Genomic DNA, 21,479 nt, shown 5'->3' with positions numbered 1-21,479 from the left:
ACGGAAGACGGACCTGGCTCCCACTGGAGAACCCTTGCTTCCAGGCGATGCTGCTGTTTACTGCCGTACTTAGGAATCCCTCTGCGATCTTCTCTTTGTCCTAGGGGAAGCAGCTCATTCTCTCCCACCTTTCGGAACTCTCAACAATTCTTCTTTGCTCAGCTTTCCCTCTGTTCTAGGGTGGTGGGTCCATCTGAGCCCACCTTCCCTTCCTGGAAGGGTCTGATAGGAAGGAAGGTGCTACCATCTTTGCACACCTGAGGACAATGCCTGGACAATGACTGGAGTGGACTTGAGAGGGCCTTTCAGTTCAGCCTTTCAGCCTGACAGGGACCCTCATGGGTTTGCCGTTGGGAAGGGCTGATGGATATTGAAGCTTAGAGGGGTTCTCTCAACTTTGCAATTTACCTGAACTGGGGAGCTGCCGTCCATGGAGCAGTCTGACGTTAATTTAAAAAAGTTCAAAGACAGAGTGTATACCATCTTTCAAGAATCATACTCACTTTTGCTTGACCTGAATTGTCCTTGAAACTTTAAGGGGAAGGGAAATGGCTGGGAGGGAAAAGCAACTGACTGGAACTGACTCTAGTCAGGAGTTTGAGACCAGCCTGGCCAACACAGTGAAACCCCGTTTCTACTAAAAATACAAAAAATTAGCTGGGCGTGGTGGTGGGCGCCTGTAGTCCCAGCTACTCGGGAGGCTGAGGCAGGAGACTCGCTTGAACCTGGGAGGTGGAGGTTGCAGTGAGCCGAGATCGTGCTACTGCACTCCAGCCTGGGCAACAGTGTGAGACTCTGTCTCAAAAAAAAAAAGAAGAAGAAGAAGAAGAAGATCTGACTCCTCCAACTGTAGAAAAACTTTGAGCAAGTCACTCAACAGCTCCTGGACCCAGTTTCCTTCTTTGGAATGTGGGTACAATAAAAGCGACTTCACAAGATGGTAGGGAGTAGGGTTCTGTAAGGTGTACCACCTGCTCAGCACCAGGCACTTTTCAGCACCTTTGCAAGGCCCCGGGAGCCCCATCTAGTCCTTGCATGATTTTACAGACTTGCTGATAGTCCCCTAAATTGGTCTTTGCAGTTTGAGGGGTCTCAGCTACCTTGATCAGAAGGGGGTTGTCCCTTGATCCTGCTCCTCCTGAACTCTGAGGCAGGCACGCTGGCCTGAATCCAGCTCTACCTCTTCCCAGCCAGGTAGTCTTGGGCAAATTAATACATTTTTCTGAGTCTCAGTTTTCTCATCTGTAAAATGGGGAGAATATGACTTACTTCACAGGGTTGTTGATGAGAATTAATGATGACACATGTGGTGTGCCTGGCTTGGTGCTTGAAATATAGAGGAGTTAGGCCGGGCGCAGTGGCTCAAGCCTGTAATCCCAGCACTTTGGGAGGCTGAGACGGGCGGATCACGAGGTCAGGAGATCGAGACCATCCTGGCTAACACTGTGAAACCCCGTCTCTACTAAAAAAAAATACAAAAAACTAGCCGGGCGAGGTGGCGGGCGCCTGTAATCCCAGCTACTCGGGAGGCTGAGGCAGGAGAATGGCGTGAACCCGGGAGGTGGAGCTTGCAGTGAGCTGAGATCCGGCCACTGCACTTCAGCCTGGGCGACAGAGTGAGACTCCGTCTCAACAACAACAACAACAACAACAACAACAACAACAACAACAAAAGAAATATAGAGGAGTTTAGTAAGTGAAAATTAGTGCCCTCTGCCCCAGTTACCCTACAGGCATGGAGAGCAGAACTCCACACATGCTCAAGGAGGGTCTGCACTGTGGTTCCGTACAGGGGCAGGGTTGAGGATTCTCATTTGTTCTGGAGGCCCCAGGATAACCAGCCTTGGTGGGCTGGTGTGGCTGCTGCAGCCAATCTCCTGGCACAGGTTTCAGTGACTCTAGATCTGTTTCCTGTGAACTCTGAGCTCAGGATCCTATAAATAGTGCTTTAATAGTGCTTCAGTGTCTTCTCTGCATCTCCGACTTTGTAGCTGCATAACCTGAAGTTCCTTTACTGCTTTCCTGCCCACTCACATAACTCGTTGAATGCTTCATGAAGTATTTCCTTGCTGAGATTTCATTTGCTAGGAGAGGCTGTGTTTTACAGTGCACAGAGCACAGGCCGTGGAATCCTGCAGCCTAGGTCTGAATCCTATTTGCTCGTCGGCCTGAGGCTTTAGGCAAGTTATTGAACCACCAAGAGCCTGAATTTCATGTGTGAGTGAAAAAGAGGGAGAGAGAGAAAGAGAGACGCAGTAAATCTCCCTCCTAAGGAGCCCCAGATATGCATAGCGTATAGTACATTGCCTGGTGCATGGTAAGAGTACAATAATTGTTTGTTTGTTTGTTTGTTTATTTCGTTTTGTTTTGTTTTTTTTTTGAGATGGAGTCTCGCTCTGTTGCCCAGGCTAGAGTGCAGTGGTGCGGTCTCGGCTCACTGCAACCTCCACCTCACCTCCCAGGTTCAAGCGATTCTCCTGCCTCAGCCTCCCGAGTAACTAGGATTACAGGCGCCTGCCACCACGCCTAGCTAATTTTTTGTATTTTTAGTAGAGATGGGGTTTCACCATGTTGGCCAGGCTGGTCTTGAACTCCTGATCTCTGGTGATCCGCCCGCTTTGGCTTCCCAAAGTGGGATTACAGATGTGAGCCACCGCGCCCAGCCAAGAGTACAATAATTGTTAACTGTAATAATAATAATAATACCAATAATAATAGTTTAGTCATTTAGTAAGGCACCTTTCTGGGCCCTGGAGATCTAGCAGTGAATCAGAGGTAAAGCTCTTTTGCTCATGGAGTATATCTATTATTTTTATTAATTATTATTAACAATATTAAGATAGAACCTGGGAAGTTCATGACATAGTAGATACTCATAGTCAAAAATTATTTACTGTCAATGGGAAGGAGCTTCATAGAGAGCCTGTCATGTACGTAATGCGAACTGAACAAAGAGCTACTTTTATGATTTCATGGGCCCCGGGGCTTGGCTTCAGCAGGGTATTCTGTGGACTAAGTGCATCTGGGGAGAGTGACCAGGGCAGTCAGGGGACCGGAGGGCATGTCGTGTGACCTATGTGAACCCTCTTGGAAGAGAGGGTGGGGGACGCAGTTCAGAGAAGCAAGGACCAGTGGAAGCATGAAAGCTTCAAGTGTGTGTGGCCATCTGAGAAAAGCAAAAGACCATTCCAGGAGGAATGGGGGAAGTTACAGAAAGTCTTTTCTCCTGGCAAAGGAAAGATTGTTTTCAGCAACCGTAGCTTCTAGAAACAGATGTGTGAGCAAAAGCTTGATTGTGAAGGTTTCTGTGGCAGACAAGGGCCAGGGTCACGTAAGGGCTCTGAGCACCCCTGGGGGATTTGACCAAGCCCCCCAGCGGTGCCGCAGAGGAGCAGTGAGGCAGGGCAGAAGTGGGGGTGGGGGACAGTCCTTCCAAAACCTGCAGCTCTGTTTTTCCCTCGGTGTCCCGGATGGGGGTTCTGCATTTGATTTCAGTGGAGCAACCGGCTCTGAGGCCAAAGTACACTTGGGGAACCCACTCGCCGAGAAGACCTCTAACGTTCTTCCTTAGGGTCTGTGATTCTGAAGCGCTCACTCTCTGTCTAAATTTCTCTTGTTTCCTCTCACAGATAGGATTAGTCCTAGGCCTGATCCGCTTATAATATTCTCTCTTTATATCAATTTTCTATCCTTAATGGTCTCCTGGTAATTTGGGTTTTTTCCCTGAGCAGCATTGTGTATGAAACTTTAGTCTTCTCGAAAGTCTAAGTTAATTATAGCTACTGGTTTTCCCTTTGCCCTTGGCTGAACGACCCTTTTCAAGTCATGAACCTTTTTGGGCCTCCATTTCTTTCTTTTCTTTTTTTTTTTCCCTTCTTCCTTCCTTCTTTCTTTCTTTCCTTCCTTCCTTCCTTTCTTTTCTTTCTTTCTTTTCTTTTTTTTTTTTTTTTTTGACTGAGTCTTACTCTATTGCCCAGGGTGGAGTGGTATGATCTGGGCTCACTGCAACCTCTGCCTCCTGGGTTCAAGTGATTCTCCTGCCTCAGCCTCCCGAGTAGCTGGGATCACAGGCGTGAGCCACTGTGCTCGGCTAATGTTTGTATCTTTAGTAGAGACGAGGTTTCACCACGTTGGCCAGCCTGGTCTTGAACTTCTGACCTCAGGCGATCCTCCCACCTTGCCTCCCAAAGTGCTGGGATTACAGGCATGAGCCACCACACCCAGCTGAACCTCAATTTCTTCGTCTACAGAATGAGGATTACAATGTCTCAGAGAGTTGTATCAGACTGAAGGGAGATTTTGGATGTGAAAGTGCTTCTTGAAGCACAATATGGTGCCTTTGTTGCATTTGGATAGAGACATGATACTGCCGCTGTAGCTATTATTCTCTTTAAGACCACCAGTGACACCTATGTGTCCGGGTAGGTTCTCCTGGCAGCCTGGCAGGACCCTCCTCTCTGGGGACTGGAGATGTGATGGTGGGTGAAGTCAGGGTGGAGAGGGGATGAAGGTGAGAGGCTGACCTCGGCTCTATAGTTACCCCCTTCTTGTAGACATCAGTGAGTGAGTGAGTGTCAGGTTCTGCCTGGGGTGTGGGCAAGCGGTGTCCCCTGCTCCTGTTCCATCTATGGAGTGCACAAAATTGAAGGCCTAGATTTTACATGTTCTCTGAATCTTCCATGGTATCTTGCCAGTACCTAGCACAAAGTAGATGCTCAGGGAACACATGCTGAATGAATGAATACAGATTTAGAGGAAGAGACTGAGACAGCAGGATATGCTGAAAGCATTGGTTGGCTCAACCGCACCAGCGGGCGAAGGTCAGCCAGACTGATATGCAGAACATTTTGTGACAGGGTAAGCCAATGCCACCCCTGGACAGGTGCCTACTCCTGGACAGGGACCATCGTGTCTCTCACCCTCTTCCTCAGTGTTTCTTTCATCTGCTACCCTTCGAGAGTTTCTGGTTGCATGTGGATTACACGAGGAAGCTGGAGGGTGCTCTGGGGGCATGGGCAGGGGAGGACTGTTGTGGTTTTCTGTCTTGTTTACACATTTCTCTGCTGCCGACGTGCTGGTTAGTCAGAGCGGCAGGCTGGGAGGTGGCGCTAGACGTGTCACGGGGGATTGCCACATTGGCTCTGTCCCACTTTTCCCCTTCCCTATCACCAGGGTTTCCAGGCAGGCTCAGACCTGTGCCTCCCTCACGCCCATCCGCCTCTGGGATAAAAATACTTTAGTAACCCCTTAGACAGAATCTGGCGTGCTTTCCAGTTGGACTTGGGGTGAGCCTTGTTTTCAGTGTCAGATAAATCAGACACTGGTTATAGCGGATTCCGTCTTTGATCATTTATCTGTCATCCATCAATCCACTCATTCATTCATTCACATTTACTAAGTGCCTAGTCCATGCCATGGATGACATGCCCTGTGCTAGGTTTGCGGCTAAAAACAGAAAAGACACAGACCCTGTCCTCAAGAAGCTCCCATTCTGGTGGCAACAGGTTTATAAGAAAATGTGGGCCGGGCGCGGTGGCTCAAGCCTGTAATCCCAGCACTTTGGGAGGCCGAGACGGGCGGATCATGAGGTCAGGAGATCGAGACCATCCTGGCTAACACTGTGAAACCCCGTCTCTACTAAAAAAATACAAAAAAGTAGCCGGGCGAGGTGGCGGGCACCTGTAGTCCCAGCTACTCCGGAGGCTGAGGCAGGAGAATGGCTTAAACCCGGGAGGCGGAGCTTGCAGTGAGCTGAGACCCAGCCACTGCACTCCAGCCCGAGACTCCGTCTCAAAAAAAAAAAGAAAATGTGGCAGATGGATGCACTTTAGGTTTGGAGGAGTTCACTGTCCTGGGGAATCCTTGCTTGGGAACTTGAAGCATTTTATTGAGGCTGTTGTTTTCACCTAAGCAGGAGGAAGGCTGAGGGCAGAAGAGGCACCTGAGAAGGCTGAGGCCATGGAGATTTTCAGGCCTGACAGCATTTGTCTCCTGCTGCCCTGGGACTGTTCTGGGGCTCTGGGAAGCTTGTCAGGAGTTCCCCAGCCCTGTTTTTGGTCTGTTTTTCTCATCTGTCCCCCTGCCCACGACCCCCCTGAACTGGTCTCTCCTCATTTCTTTCATTCAGTTTCTCAGATCTCTTGGGCTTTGGCATGGGTTTGGGTTAGGGAGGTGGCTGCTGGGTCCTCAGCCGCACTGAGCGAAGACTGAGAGGAGGAGAGGCCTGGGGGCACACAGGAGCCCTGACATCTAAACCCCTTCTCCAGGGAAGCACCCAGGCACAGAGCTTGAACCCCAGGGTCAGGCGGGAAGCGCCTTGGGAGATGGACAGGGCCTGAGGATGCAGCTTCCACCTCGGCAGGTGCAGCTCCCATGGCCTGGAGTGCCAGCACCTTTGCTCCAGCCACAGCACAAGATCCTCTTGTCCCTACACTCCCACTCTTTCTTGCTGTTCACACATGCAGTTCCCTGTGTCTGGAGCTCCTTCCTGCTTTCCCTGCCTGGAGAGAGCCTGCTCATCCTTGCAAGTCCATTGCAAATCGTTTCTCTTCCAGCACAATTTCCTGACTGCCCTAGAGAGAATCTGTTGCCTTTTCAGCTCCAGGGGTACCTTGTAACCACTGCTGGTGTTATACTTGTCACACTCTGTTGAGCACCTGTAGGGTGAAACCTAGATATTGTGTCCCCCAACCCCCAGCCCCATTTAGAGACTGGCCAATGACCAGGGCTGATTAAATGGTGGCTGGCTGGAGCTTCTCTGGGGGGAGTTACAGTGACACCAGGGCCCGTCACCCAGGTGGCGAGGGATCCAGGAGAGCAGGCAAAGCAAGCAGCCCCTCCTTGCCTGTCTTGCCTTTTAGGACCTTCCCACTGCCCAGCTCAGTTTACCACCTCAGAGCCTAGGAATGGCACCGCTGGGACCGAGTGGGCTTCTGGATTCTGTGCCCCAGTCAGGGGTGGACTCCACAGTGCTCCCAGCACCCCACTGCCCGCAGGCTGGCTCCTGACTGCCACATTTCTGAGCCCAGCCAAGCCCAGCCAAGCCCCTTGAATCTGTACCAGGCTGGCACAGAAAACAGGAGGTGGGAGGGAGGATCAGCTTCCTTCAGAGCAGCGTCAGGGGTTTGACCTCAGGTGTTAACACCCATGTCTGGTGGCTCAGGGTGCATCTGGTGGCTCAGGGTGCATTTGGGTCTCCGAAACAGTAATGAGTCAAGGCCAGGAGAACCAGTCCCAGGGTCCCTGACTTCCCTCCAGGCCTCAGCTACGGAGTAGTTAGCATGGGACACATTTCCTTTGGGGACAGGGCTTGGGTTCTGACCTCTGCCTGGGCCTGAGTCCCTGCTCCAGCTCTCCCTAGGAGTACCCAGCTTAATGGGCTTAATGGGTTCCGGGGAGAGCAGTCGTTAAGATGCAGCAGCTCAAAGGACCCTGACTGTCCCAGAGAGGGGCCTGTGGGGATGGAAGGAGGTAGGGAATGGAAGGGAAGGGAGGGCTGAGCCTAGGCGAGGAGATCCCATCCTCCCCTCAGGGCTGGGAGCTATGGCTGTCTAGGGTTATTAAGCACAGGCTTAATGACAGGGTTATTAAGCACAGGCGGTATAATGGCTAGCTCTGGGGCTAGAAACTTCCTTGACCATACCATGGAGATTGGCCATGCTGCTGCCTTGCCTTTGGGGCCCCAGGCCTGACCCGACCCCGCCATCAGTGTGCCCACCTGCCCTCCCCTGCTCCTGCAGCAATGCCCAGCTCCTTCCCTGGTGGCAAAGGGTCTGTGTTGGGTGTGCTACCCAGCTGTCATTTCCTAGCGCAGACTCCTCTTTAGTCCTAAGTCCTTACATTTGTGCGGGGCTTCATGGTTTCCAGAACCCGCTCACATGTATTAGCCGTGTAATCTCTGCGAGTCCTGTGCGTGTGTGTGGAGGTGTTGTGGTTGATATCATCTCCACGGACAGGGGAGAAGGTGAGTCTCAGGAAGATGAATGCCTCAAGGTAGCACAGCTAATCAGGGAGCTGTCACCTACCCTAGAAATGATTCCCTTCTCTGTTGCTCCCCCAAGAGACACCCCAGGTCTCCTCAGTGCCTGCCACCCAGAAGCAGCTCACAGCTAGGTAGGCTCCACAGCTGCTCTCTTCTCCTGGGAGCCCCAGGGGATGAAGCGTCTCTGCACACAGGCCAAACTTCGGGGCACCTCCTTGGATGGGAAAGCAGGAAGCTTGTGCTTTGATCCTGGCTCAGAGGGAAGCCCCTCCCCTTTCTGATCAGCAGCCACAACAGCACTAGGAATTGTTCTTGCCAGAATTTTCAGAAGAGTGTCATGGGAAGTGCTCAGGTTGGGAATAGGAAACAATCACTCAAGGGGCCCCTGCAGGTCACATCCTTCCCCCTTCGACAGTGGCTTCTCCTTTCCTCTCTTCCCTTCCCTTTCACGTTGGTGACTGGGCAATTGCTGCCTCTTGGCCAAGGATTGGAGAAGGAAGACTCCTGGACTCAGCAACTATCTCTTCCCCTCCCTGGCCCTCAGCCGTCCTCCTGAAAGGTGAGGTTGATTCTCTTTGCCCCAAGACAGCGAAGGTGCTCCAGGTATTAAGAGGAGAAGGAGGAGAGAGGGTGAGGGCATGAAAAGAGACCAAGTAAAAGATCTCCACAAACACCCTAGATTGTTTGAAGGCATTTCTGCACTGTTTTCTTTTCTTTTCTTTTCTTTTTCTTTGTTTCTTTTTTTTTTTGAGACAGAGTTTCACTCTTGTTTCCCAGGTTGGAGTGCAATGCGTGATCTTGGATCACTGCAACCTCATCCTCCCGAGTTCAAGCGATTCTCCTGCCTCAGCCTCCCAAGTAGCTGGGATTACAGGCACCTGCCACCATGCCAGGCTAATTTTTTGTATTTTTAGTAGAGACGGGGTTTCACCATGTTGGCCAGACTGATCTCGAACTCCTGACCTCAGGTGATCCACCCACCTCAGCCTCCCAAAGTGCTGGGATTACAGGTGTGAGCCACCGTGCCCGGTCTGCACTTTTCTTTAAAAAGAAAAGGAATCAGTTTCCCCATGGAGTAGCAGAGGGCCACCGTGGCATCAAAACAGCCCCCTGCCTTGGAAAAATAGGGCCAACCTCTAACCAACAGACCTGGAGACACTGGGCAAAAGAACATTCAGGATTCAGGAAAGAATAGTCAGGAAGGACAGCCCTGGCTCTGTGCCTGAGGACCATGGCAATGGAGGGAGAGAGGAAGGCAGGTGTGTATGAGATGTGTACAGGACTGGGGTGTGGGGGGATTTGGGTGTGGCCTCTTCTTAACCTAGAAGGTGTCACAGAATTCTCAGCTGATGAGCACTTAGGCTGGTTGAAGGGCCTTTTATGGGGAGACCCACCCTCCCCGTGTCTTGGGAGCAGAGGGCCCCCACACTCACCATGCTGGCTCTGTGATCCTCCCAGTCTCCCTGTAGCCTGGAGCTGAGATTGTCACTCCAAGACAGCAGGAGGGCCTCTCCACACAGGTCCTGGCTGGCCAGCAGGTCAGAAGTCCCCGGTCAGCACTGGCTGGAGGAGGCCCGAGTGCAGGGCGGGCCTTGGTCCCTCATGTCCAGCATCCTTGTCCACGTAGCAAGCTGCTGCCTCTCACTGCTGTATTCCGGGAGTGATTGGGGGACTGTGGGCAGCTTGATCAAAACAGCACTACAGGTGAAGTTGCCAAACTGGAATGATTATGTGTCTTGTAACCTGACACCTGTCTTAGAGGCGGGAAAACACCTGAAGTCATTCATGGGCCCTTTGGCCTCAGAACAGGTGACATACCTATGTCACAAAAGCCTTCCCGCCTGAATGACTTCCACCCAACCGTGTGTTGGCTGAAGGTGATGCCAGGAGTTTCCGCCCCTACTCCACCTACCTTGTAGGTGCATGACGTCTCACTGTGTGAGTGCTTTGGTTTGGGGTTGTGGGAAGTTGGAGTGGTCTGGGAGTTGGGTGACAGAGTTTGCAGCTCAGTACAAAGGGATCATTGACAGGTGTGGGGCAACAGGATTGGAAAGTTCACAGAGAAGGAGGGAGTTTCTTCTCTTAGGGAGATAAGATGTGCCCCCTTTCCCTGGATCCCAGAAGCGAATCCACAGAGCCAATGTGCTAGTGCTTCCTGCCCCTGCCTCAGCGGCCATTCAAAATTCTGAAAATCACTATTGGTGCTCTGGCTAGAGCCCACGTCTCCTCGTCCACAGGGGCATTTCTTTCTTTTTTCTTTTTTAAGACAGGGTCTCTCTCTGTCCCCCAGGCTGGAGGGCAGGGGCACAATCTCAGCTCACTGCAACCTCTGCCTCCCAGGTTCAAGTAATTCTCATGCTCCAGCTTCCCGAGTAGCTGGGACTACAGGCGTCTGCTACCATGCCCAGCTAAGTTTTGTGTTTTTGTATTTTATTTTCTTTTGAGACAGAGTCTTACTCTGTTGCCCCGGCTGGAGTGCAGTGGCGTGATCTTGGCTCACTGCAACCTCCACCTCCCAGGTTCAAGTGATTCTCCTGCCTCAGCCTCCTGAGTAGCTGTTGGAATTACAGGTGTTGTGCACCACCATGCCCGGCTAATTTGTATTTTTAGTAGAGATGGGGTTTTGCCATGTTGACCCAGCTGGTCTCAAACACCTGGCTTCAACTGATCCACCTGCCTCAGCCTCCCAAAATGCTGGGATTATGGTATGAGCCACCACACCCGGGCCCACAGGATCATTTCTGGTTCATGCTCTGCCACATCCTGATAGCTGGAGCTGCCCCCCTGGGCAGGGGATGTGCAAGGTGAAACCTTACAGCCACAGACATTTTGCTGAGAGGGACTTGGATAATTGTCCACATTGTTCCTCCATTCTGTGGGTGACAAAACTAAATTCCAGACAGGCAAAGTCAATGACCCAAAGTCACATAATGAATTAGTGTCTGGTTCCGTATGAGTCCAGATCGCCTTCCATTTCTCAGACCTGACCTTCCCGGGAGACCAGCCTGGGTTAGACGTGTGTATTAGTCCTTCTGTTGATAACGTGCTTCTATGTATCAGCCCTTTAATTCTCCAAAAACAACAACCCCAATGTTTTGTTTCCATTTGTCAGCTGAGGAAGCTATAGCTCATGGACATGAAGTAGTTTGGGGCAGAGTTGCGGCTGGAACCTGGTTCTCTTACTGGTTCACATTGCCAGCCTTGTGAACATGCTGAATGGAACACAAATGTCTGAAAGCTCTAGGTTTGTGGTTTGGGATAATATGGCCCATGGAGGACCCAAGTGATGTCTGAGCAGGAGGAATACCGGGTCAATGTAACGGATTGTTGGCCAGATCTTGGCTGATGTATGCAATGTGGCCTTGTACTTGTCTCTGAGCAGCAGAAATCTGAAACTGGCCTGAAGGGTTTCAGTAAAGAGCCCTTCCTTACTCAAGGCTGGTGGCCTTTAGAGTTGAAAGTCTTGGGCAGATGCAAGAGTCTGTGATCTCAGGTTACCTCAGGGTCAGGGCTGTGATGATCCAGGCAGGCACCTCCCCAGCAGCAGGGCAGTGAGAAGCCAGTAGGCCACTGGGAGCCACGTTTTCAGTTGTCTTGGTTCCTCTATGTGCCAGGCTAAACATCTGGTCCACAGGTTTGCATTGCTTCACCTGGTGCTCAGGTGATGAACCAGGAAAGAGGCAGCTGTCTGGGCATGAAGGCTGCTGGGCATGGCTGGTTGGAGGGATGATGACTCAGCCTTCCTGGCTTCTGCTCCCCGTTTGATCTGGGAATTTGTGGAGAGGTCTGGGAAGAAGGCACATGAGCAAGACTGGGCAGGGTGGTTGTGATGCCTGCAGGTGGGGGTGAAGGTTTATAGAGGGAGGCACAGGGGCCTGGAGAGAGCAGAGGCCCACCTCTCCCAGGTGCCAGGGAAAACCAGCTGGACCAGAGCCCACATTCTTTTTTTTTTTTTTTTTTCTGAGACAGGGTCCCACTCTGTTGCCCAGGCTGGAGTGTAGTGGTGCAATCTCAGCTCACTGCAACCTCCGCCTCCTGAGCTCAAGGGATTCCCCTGCCTCAGTCCCCCAAGTAGCTGGGATTACAGACTTGAGCCACCATGCCCGGCTAATTTTTGCTCAAGCCACGATGCCCGGCTAATTTTTGTAGTTTTTTGAAGAGACAGGGTTTCACCATGTTGGCCAGGCTGGTCTCGAACCCCTGAGCTCAAGCAATCCACTCGCTTCGGTTTCCCAAAGTGCTGGGATTACAGGTGTGAGCCCCTGCACCCGGCCCAGAACCCCCATTCTCCCAGAGGGAGCCTCAGCTCACCGTCAGCTCCGTCTTGCCTGCCTCTTTCTCTTGCCCACCCATCTCTTTAGATTCTCCTCCCGTTTTTCCTCCCTTCTTTCCCTCCCATTACTACTCTTCTATCTCTTCTTCTTTATTTTTGACATTTTTTCCCTTCCTTCTTCCCTTTCCTTATCTGTTTCCAGCGTGTGTGTCAAGATCAGAGGCAGAGTTGTCATGAAACTCCCGAATCTGAAGCTTCAGAGCCCATCAAATGCACAGCTCCTTCCAGGGCCCCGAGTAAGGGCCCAGCAATAGGTTCCCACTATCATACGTTTTTGTAAATTTTGCCGAATATTTCTTTGATATGCTTTTTTTTTCAAGAAAGCCCCTCAAGAGGTGGCCTATCCCTGTGAGTGAAGGCCAGAGCCTTCCTCACCCAGGCTGGTCCCATACAGGTGACCTCAGTTTTAGGACCAAGAGGTCTTGTCCAGCTGAGAGCTCCATGCACACCAGATTCTGAGAGGTGTCAGCAGCACTTTAAAAAACTTTGTTGTTTGTTTTCTGTGAGGTTTCTGGACCATGGACTGAGCTCAGACACATCCTGTAGGAGAATATTATTTCTGTACAGATGGTTATTTAACCCTCCTCCACCCCATCATGGCGGCGCTGCTGAGGGCTGACCCAGAGGCCAGGGGAACTCGCTGGTGTCCATGGAGGAGGTCCAAGGCCTATTGCCGCAGCCCTCCCGCCTTGCACAGCACAGAGGCGGTCATCCCAGGGACAGGCAGGCACCTGGCTGCTCCTCTCGCCCTTCCTGGAGGAGGGGCTGCCTTCTATCCCTGCAACTGCTTTCCTTATGGGCCAGCCTGACACTCAGACTTGTTTGAAGCTGCACTGGCAGCTTTTTTGTCTCTTTTCAGCATTCACAACAGCCAGGGACTTGATCTGAATGTATTTTGAATCACATTAAATAAAGAGTCTGTTGCTTTATGAAAAAAACCACACCGCTCAAAATGTATAAGCTTCAGGCCTCTCAAAACCTGGATCCTCCTTGGTCAAGAGCGTGAGCTCTAGTGGCCTGGGGTCCTGCCTCCTAATCTCAGCCACTAATGATTTGTGTAACCATGGGCATTTTATTTAAACCTCTTGCGCGCCAGCTTCCTCATCTGTAAAGTGGGGATAATAAAAGTACTGACTTCATAGGGTTGTTATGAAGATTAAGAGATAATCCTGGCTGGGCGCAGTGGCTCATGCCTGTATTCCCAGCACTTTGGGAGGTCAAGGCAGGCAGATAACTTGAGGTCAGGAGTTTGAGACCAGCCTGGCCAATATGGCGAAACTCCTATTAAAAATACCAAACCACTCTACTAAAAATACCAAAAAAATTAGCTGGGCATGATGGCGGGCGCCTGTAATCCTAGCTACTCAGGAGGTTGAGGCAGGCGAATCGCTTGAACCCAGGAGGTGGAGGTTGCAGTGACCCAAGATTGTGCCACTGCACTCCAGCCTGGGTGACAGAGCAAGACTCTGTCTCACAAAAAAAAAAAAACAAAAAACAAAAACAAAAAACAAAACAAAACCTTCACTTCCATGTGAAGTGTTTGGTGCCTAAGAGAGAAGTTGTAAATGGCACTCTTATCCCTATTCATTTCACAAAACATGTGTTTATGTAGCTCACGCTAGGCCTACCTCTTGTGTTAGGCGCTGTGGATTAGGAGATAAAACACAGGCTCTGAATACACACACCCCACAGTCTACTGAAGGAGACAGGAGACATCCATACATTATAGTAAGCTTAAAAAGATGTTCCAGTAGAGATAAAAAGAGAACATTTGGGGGTTTGGAAACCCTTTTTCAAATTTTTACAGCAGTTCTCTCTGCTCCCTTCCTCCTTCCTTTCCTCCCTGCCTGATTTCCTTCTTTCTTCCTGCCTTCGTTTTCCCCCTAGATATTTTTACTTAGCTACAGTAATTTGTAGGATGGTATATCAATTGCCAGTTGTTTCTTTTTGAAGACGGAGTCTAGCTCTGTCACCCAGGCTGGAGTGCAATGGCACGATCTCGGCTCACTGCAACCTCTGCCTCCCAGACTCAAGCAATTCTCCTGCCTCAGCCTCCCGAGTAGCTGGGATTACAGGTCCCTGACACCACACACGGCTAATTTTTGTATTTTGATAGAGATGGGGTTTTGCTGCATTGGCCAGGCTGGTCTCGAACTGCTGACCTCAGGTGATCCACCCATCTTGGCCTCCCAAAGTGCTGGGATTACAGGTGTGAGCCACGGTGCCTGGTTGCCAGTTTTTTCTGATTGTACATTTGATCTCAGTATCAGCAGCCACCCACTCATCCATCTATATGTGCCTGGCCATCCATCCACCCATCCATCCAGCCAGCCAGCAAGTATTTTCTATGATGATATCAGACAATGTGGTTAGACACTGTGGTTGGGGAAAGCAAAGTATCTCCCGCCTTGAAGAGCTCAGTCTGCCCATATACTGCACCTCCCTTCTAGGAGCTTCTGAAAGCAGCAAGCCCTGCAGATCCTTCCTGCTCAAGGTATGCGTGCCCATGGACCCAGCAATGCCACCAGTGCTGGAAGCTGGTTAGAAGAGCAGACTCTCAGCATGCCCCGCTCTTATTCAATCAGAGTCTGCAGTCCAAGATCCCCAGGTGATTTGAATTTACCTGAAAGTTTGAGCAATGCTGTTCTAGGTCTCTTCCCACGCTCAGGAGTGGGTAGAGGCTGTTATTTCTGAAGTGAGCTGAATTCAGAGACTGGAGCTTGACATAGATGAACCCCTGAGGCTCCTTCCAGCCAGCAGAGCCTATGGTTCTTCCCTTTGAACCCAAGTACATTGAGATCAGTTTTAGTGACTGGCTCGTTTGTTCACATCTCTTCCAAGAAAGTAGGTAGAGAAGGGTGCAGTGGGTGGGCATGAGCTGGCAGCAGCCCAGGCTCACTCATACCAAGCAGCTCTGGAATGCGGTGTGGAGGGAATCCAGTGTCTCTTTTACAGAGGCCAACGGGGGCACCTTGGCTCACTGTGCAAGCAGGCTCCCTGTTGATTCACTAGCTTTCTAGAAAGGATTTTAACTGCTTAGCAATCCTTCTCCTAAGACATTGTTTAGGCTCAGAGGTGGTTGAATTGAGCCTCAATTATCTGTACCAAAGAACCAAGGCAATTGAGAATCCCAAACCTGGATCCCAACTCTGAGCCCTAGTCACCTCTGTTTCGTGGGAGCTGACCTTCCTCTGGCCCCTGCCAGGATGAACAGGTGTTCCCTTCCACATGCCTGACTTAAGGCTGAGGGTGGGGGTGAGGGGAAGACAGGCATGAGCCTGACAGAATGGCAGGACACGTTTGCTTCAAATAAGCCACACATGGTAAGGAAACAGCTACCACATAATGTGCGCTCCCATGTGCCAGGCTCTTATGCCTGAGTGAAATCTCATTATCTCATTTTGTCTTTGCAGCCACCTTATAATGTGGGTGCTGCTGTTACCTCCGTTTCACAAGGGAGTAAACTGAGGCTCAGGCAGGGTTGAGATCCAGGTCGCTGTAACCCAGGATGCCTAGTCCCTTTGCCCTAGACCATGCACTGTAGGCCCTGCATAGATCCTGGAGGGGGCCTTCACTGGCTTCTGCAGCCCGCCAGGGACCTCTGGAAAGCACTCAGGTTCCTGTAGCACCAGAATCCTGTCTGAGTTTGCCTCTGTTCCAGGGGGCGGTTTCCATATTGTCCATGTAATTTGCTAGCAGTCTCAGTGAACATCCTGTTCGCTCAGTCCTCTCCCCTTTAATTAGGCAAGGAACAAATTTCAGATTATTTGTGAGTCCATCCCGTTTCTTTTCATCTGTCTCTCCAGGATAGTCTTAATTTCACCCTGGGGCAGCCCAAGGGTTAGAAGACACAAGGACGGTGGAGCTGGGACATATTGCTTTCCATCCTACATGCGCTGTAAACTCCAGACCATGAACATACAGTGCTTTGACAGTCTTTTTAATAAGGATCTGGCTAGCGGCTGGGCGTGGTGGCTCATGGCTGTAATCCCAGCACTTTGGGAGGCCGAGACAGATGGATCACCTGAGGTCAGGAGTTTGAGACCAGCCTGGCCAACATGGTGAAACTCCGTCTCTACTAAAAATACAAAAATTAGCTGGGCACGGTGGCGGGTACCTGTAATCCCAGCTACTGGGGAGCCTGAGGTAGGAGAATCGCTTGAACCTGGGAGGCAAAGGCTACAGTGAGCCGAGATCGTGCCACTGGTGACCTGGGTGACCTCTGTCTAAAAAAAAAAAAAAAAAAGAAAGAAAAGAATCTGGCTAGAGAGTAAATAGCATAGATTTACTTTATCCCTTTTATTTTTCTCAGGATCTGGATAATGAACAACATGTACATGGAATTACCTCCATGCATAGCTTTAAATCTTAGCTCTGTTGCCTCCCAGCTGTATTGCCTTGGTGAGTGGCATGATCTCGACTCATTGCAACCTCTGCCTCCTGGTTTTGTGCGATTCTCCTGCCTCAGCCTCCTGAGTAGCTGGGATTACAGGCGCCTGCCACCATGCCCAACTAATTTTGTATTTTTAGTAGAGACAGGGTTTTGCCATGTTGGCCAGGCTGGTCTCAAACTCCTGACCTCAGGTGATCCATCTGCCTCGGCCTCCCAAAGTGCTGGGATTACAGGCATGAGCCACCATGCCTGGCCTTTCTATCATTTTATAAGGAACCAGTTCCCAAGATAACAGCATGAATCCATTCACTGTGCCCTCATGGCCCAATACCCTCTCCTTAGGCCCTACCTCCCAACACTGTTGCATTGGGGATTAAGTTTCCAACACATGCTTTTAGGGAGACACACTGAAACCATGGCAATATTCTAGCTAAAACCATCTCCAAAGTGTATATGGAGCCCCTGTGCTGAGCTCCTTGGGAGATCTCCCCTTTATATCTGTGGCACCAGCACAGTGCCTGGCAAACAAAAGGTGCATAAATGCTGGTAGACTGAATTTGGTTTAAAACATAACTCCTGCCACAGAGGAAGATAATTCTGGCAGTGGTGTGGGGGCGAGGCAGGGAGAGGGGGTTAGAGACAGTGCCAATAGTTCAGGCGAGAGATGGAGAAGATCTTAATTAAGGCCTGATCCAATGGCATGAAGACGAAGAAAACGAAGATGAATATTATTTACTGACATTCTACTCTGTGTTGTGCACATATAAGATATCTAATAACCTTGCAAACAAAGTCTTAATGTTCCCATCTTACAGATGAGGGAACTGAGGGGGTGGCCCGATACCCCACAGCCTGTACTTGGCAGGCAGACCCAGAGCACAGGTGCGGTGTGGGATGCTGGGGTGCTGGCATTCACAGATGCTGCTGATGCAGAATAGAGAGGACTGGCGGGGGGAGGACCTGGGGATGATTCAGTTTTCCATGAGGGTGATGAGTCAGTGGTGGTCCATTAACAAATGAGTTCTTTGGGTTGACCCTGTTGGAAGAGAGAATGCTTTTAGATCGTCGTGGTTGGATCTTGCCAAATCCCACGGATGATAATGTATTGATAATGCTGGTACCTCTGGCTCGACTGAGTGCTTTTGGCCATGGAGTGATGTGTGGGGAGAGACCATGGCTCCTGGATGTGGTGGGGCCTCTGTGGGGTGGCCGGGAATGCAGACACAGCGCCACCAGGTGGTGGAAGGTCACTCCGCTACCCCGGGTTTCTCCCTTTTCCCAATAGACTTCATCTGCAGCCTGAAAGGCCAGCAGGGAACAGCGCTGTGAGGTTCCACATGCAGGTACCATCCTGGCTCACCCTCCCTGGCCTCGCTCCTTCATCCTCGCCCCAGCTCATTCCCCAGGCTGCCTGCAGAGGGGTGGGTTCAGGCTGAGAATAAAAGTACTTGAAACTGAATTCCTTGGGCCCAGACTGTCCCTTGGCCTCACCCCTGTCTCTGTAAAAGCCTCTCATTCATCCAACGTTTACGAGCACCTCTAGTGTGCTGGACACTGAGGACACAAAGATGAATAAGGCGCTGTCCGCAGCTCTTTCACAGGCCGGGAGGGAGACTCGACACAGAGATCGTGCTGTCATCCTGCTGGCCAACTCTAAGAGGAAAGAGCACACAGCCGGAGGGCTCCCTCCCCAAGGAGGGAGCATTTGGATTGAACTTACGGGAGGAGCAGGACTTTGTCAGGTGGAAAACCGGGGGTGCAATTGGAGGAAGAGCACTTGGCGCTGGGGCCAGGAAGATGAATCATACGTGGCTCCAATTACGAGAAACTCTTGCAATAGACATTTTCTTTTGAAGGATCTGTACACAAGGAATCTGGACACAGACCTTATGTACTGGAAGTCTGTGATACTGAAAATGTATGTGTGTGTGTGTGTGTGTGTATATATATATATATATATTTTTTTTTTTTTTGAGATGGAGTTTCACTCTTGTTGCCCAAGCTGGAGTGCAATGGCATGATCTCGGCTCACTGCAACATCCATCTCCCGGGTTCAAGCGATTCTCCTACCTCAGCCTCCTGAGAAGTTGAACTATAGGTGCGCCACCACGCCCAGCTAATTTTTTGTATTTTTAGTAGAGACGGGGTTTCACCATCTTGGCCAGGCTGGTCTTGAACTCCTGACCTCAGGTGATTGGTCTGCCTTGGCCTCCCAAAGTGCTGGGATTACAGGCGTGAGCTACTGCGCCTAGCCAATTTTTTTAAAGAGACAGGGTCTCGCTATGCTGCCCAGGCTGGAGTGCAGTGGCTATTCACAGGCACGATCCTACTACTGATCAACACGGGAGTTTTGAGCTGCTCCATTTCCCACTTGGGGGGGTTCACCCTTCCTTAGGCAACCAGGTGGCCCCCTGCCCCTGGGAGGTCACCATATGGATGCCGAACTTAGTGTGGACACCTGATAGGCATAGCAAACCGAGGCCCAGAACTCAAGTGAGGACTCAAGCGATCCTCCTGCCTCAGCCTCCCGAGTAGCTGTGATTACAGGCACGTGCCACCGCACCTGGTGCATTTCTAATATTTAATGTACAGGTTGGCCTCATGTCTGCACTTGGTCCCTGTTCAGTGGCCCACAGGTGCGCATCTGTGAGGGTCTGAGGAGGTTAGCATATTGTGACATGTTTACACTGTGGTCTGTGAAGTGGATTTATCGGTGATCTCATCTGGTTTTAACTAAATTAATCCTCATACAATGGATAAGGTATTTAGCAAATTTCCTGAAAAGATATCAGGGATTAAGAGAAGGCCAGTAATGCAGGTAGGCACAAGCCAATGGCCAGGCTCTTGCTCCCCTACTCAGAATGGGCTCTCATTATCCTTCTGTCTTGAGTGTAAAATTGTAACAATCTCATTTTGCTTGATAGAAGCTGGCCCCCCCCCAAAAAAAAAAAAAAATCCAGAATTATCAAGATAATGTTTTGATTTTTTTTTTTTAAGTCAAGGTCTCACTCTGTCACCCAGGCTGGAGTGCAGTGGCAGGATCACGGCTCACTGCAGTCTTGATCTCCTGGGTTCAAGTGATCCTTTTGCCTCCTGAGTAGCTGGGACTCAGGCATGCCACCATGCCCGGCTAAGATAATTTGAAATATAGTCTCAAGTCTCCTGACGTTAGTACTACTCTGTCTCTCAGGGCGCATTATGCCTTCAGATATTGGCTAGTGATGTTAATGTACGTAAATATAATTTATACATAAACAAACAGACATATATTAGAGATGTGTGCTAAAATTCTTTTGTTATTGACAGAGATCAAAGAAGTTTGGAGACCACAGCTCTAGGCAATAAGGAGCCAGCAGGAGTTGTTTAAGCAGGAAGATGAATTGTTTGTTTTTGTTTTATTTTGAAAGATCACTCTGGTAGCTGTGTGGATGGAGAGCCTGGGGTAGAGAGAATAGTAGGGAACTCATGCAGAGGTCCAGGTGAGAGATGAGATCCCAAACCCACAGTAGGGCAGCCAGGAGGGCAGAGCAATTTCATATGCACTTTGGACTTAGTGACTGACTAGATTTGGAAAATAAGGGTGAAGAGATCCGATCCCGGGGTACTTGCAGGTGTCTGGGTGATTAGGCAAATAATGGTACCACTTACCAAGGTGGCAAACAGAGGTGGGTTTGGGGAGAAAGATGAAGAGCCTGGGACTGAACAGGTTCAGTCAGAGGTGCCAGGGAGAGCCCTGGGTGGAGGTCATACTTCCTAGGGTCCTGTGGCTGGTTTGGGGCTGCAGCCACCTCTTCCCCAGCAGGGTCCGGGTGAGCGAGTGGGCTGGGTCACGGTCATGATGAGTAAATCAGGCAGTAATGGTGTCCTCTGTCCAGACCTCCTGATTCTAGCCTGGTCACTGGGTGCTGCATCCCAGGTATCAGACCCTGATTGTTACCAGTGAGGGTGTCCAGGTTCTTGGTGCTTCGAACAAAGAATTGGACAAAACGCACAAACAAAGCAAGAAAATAATGAAGCAACAAAAGCAGAGATTTAATGAAAATGAAAGCACACTCCACAGGGTGGGAGTGGGCCGAAGAAGCGGCTCGAGGGACTGGTTACAGAAGTTTCTGGGGGCTTAAATACCCTCTAGAGGTTTCCCGTTGGTTACTTGGTGAACACCCTATGTAAATGAAGTAGAGGATCACAATCAGTCTGGTTGTGAAGAGGGACCAATCAGAGGTTGAAGTGAAGTTACAAAGTTACACCCTATGCAAATGTCTGATTGGTCGTAGAAAGTGACCAGAGGCTGAAGTGAAGTTACAAAGTTATACTTCTTTTTTTTTTTTTTTTGAGACGGAGTCTTGCTCTGTCACCCAGGCTGGAGTGCAGTGGCTGGATCTCAGCTCACTGCAAGCTCTGCCTCCCGGGTTTACGCCATTCTCCCACCTCAGCCTCCCGAGTAGCTGGGACTACAGGTGCCCGCCACCTCGCCCGGCTAGTTTTTTGTATTTTTTAGTAGAGACGGTGTTTCACCGTGTTCGCCAGGATGGTCTCGATCTCCTGACCTCGTGATCCGCCCGTCTCGGCCTCCCAAAGTGCTGACTTCTATGCAAATAAAAACTTGGCCAGCGACCAGCCTGATTGGTTGTGGGAGGGGACCAGCTAGAGGTACTTTCCATTTTTCATCTGCCACAGAAAAGGTAGGATGGGGGGTGGTTGCAAAGGGAGTAGCCTCTGGTCCTTTTGTTACTTGAGTGTGAAAGTTGGGGTTTTCCTTTTGATTTAGTTCT

The 21,479-nt window shown here is 50.5% G+C and overlaps 1 protein-coding gene across 7 annotated transcripts in view; it reads right to left on the bottom strand.

The window, feature by feature from the left end:
• Positions 1–9,709, bottom strand: part of TMPRSS4 (transmembrane serine protease 4) — a 44,112-nt gene extending 34,403 nt beyond the window's left edge. For all 7 annotated transcript variants that reach the window (XR_004053728.1, XM_010367428.2, XM_010367427.2 and 4 more), the window contains exon 1: positions 9,415–9,709. Coding sequence is in view for 4 of the 7 variants with exons in the window: in XM_010367427.2 (XP_010365729.1) it covers positions 9,415–9,417 (3 nt within the window). In the remaining 3 variants the exon portion in view is untranslated. The remainder of the gene's footprint in view (positions 1–9,414) is intronic.
• Positions 9,710–21,479: the final 11,770 nt, after the last annotated feature.

This window comes from Rhinopithecus roxellana, chromosome 15, assembly GCF_007565055.1.
Source record: "Rhinopithecus roxellana isolate Shanxi Qingling chromosome 15, ASM756505v1, whole genome shotgun sequence".
Taxonomy (NCBI): domain Eukaryota; kingdom Metazoa; phylum Chordata; class Mammalia; order Primates; family Cercopithecidae; genus Rhinopithecus; species Rhinopithecus roxellana.
This window is presented reverse-complemented; position numbering and strand designations above follow the sequence as displayed.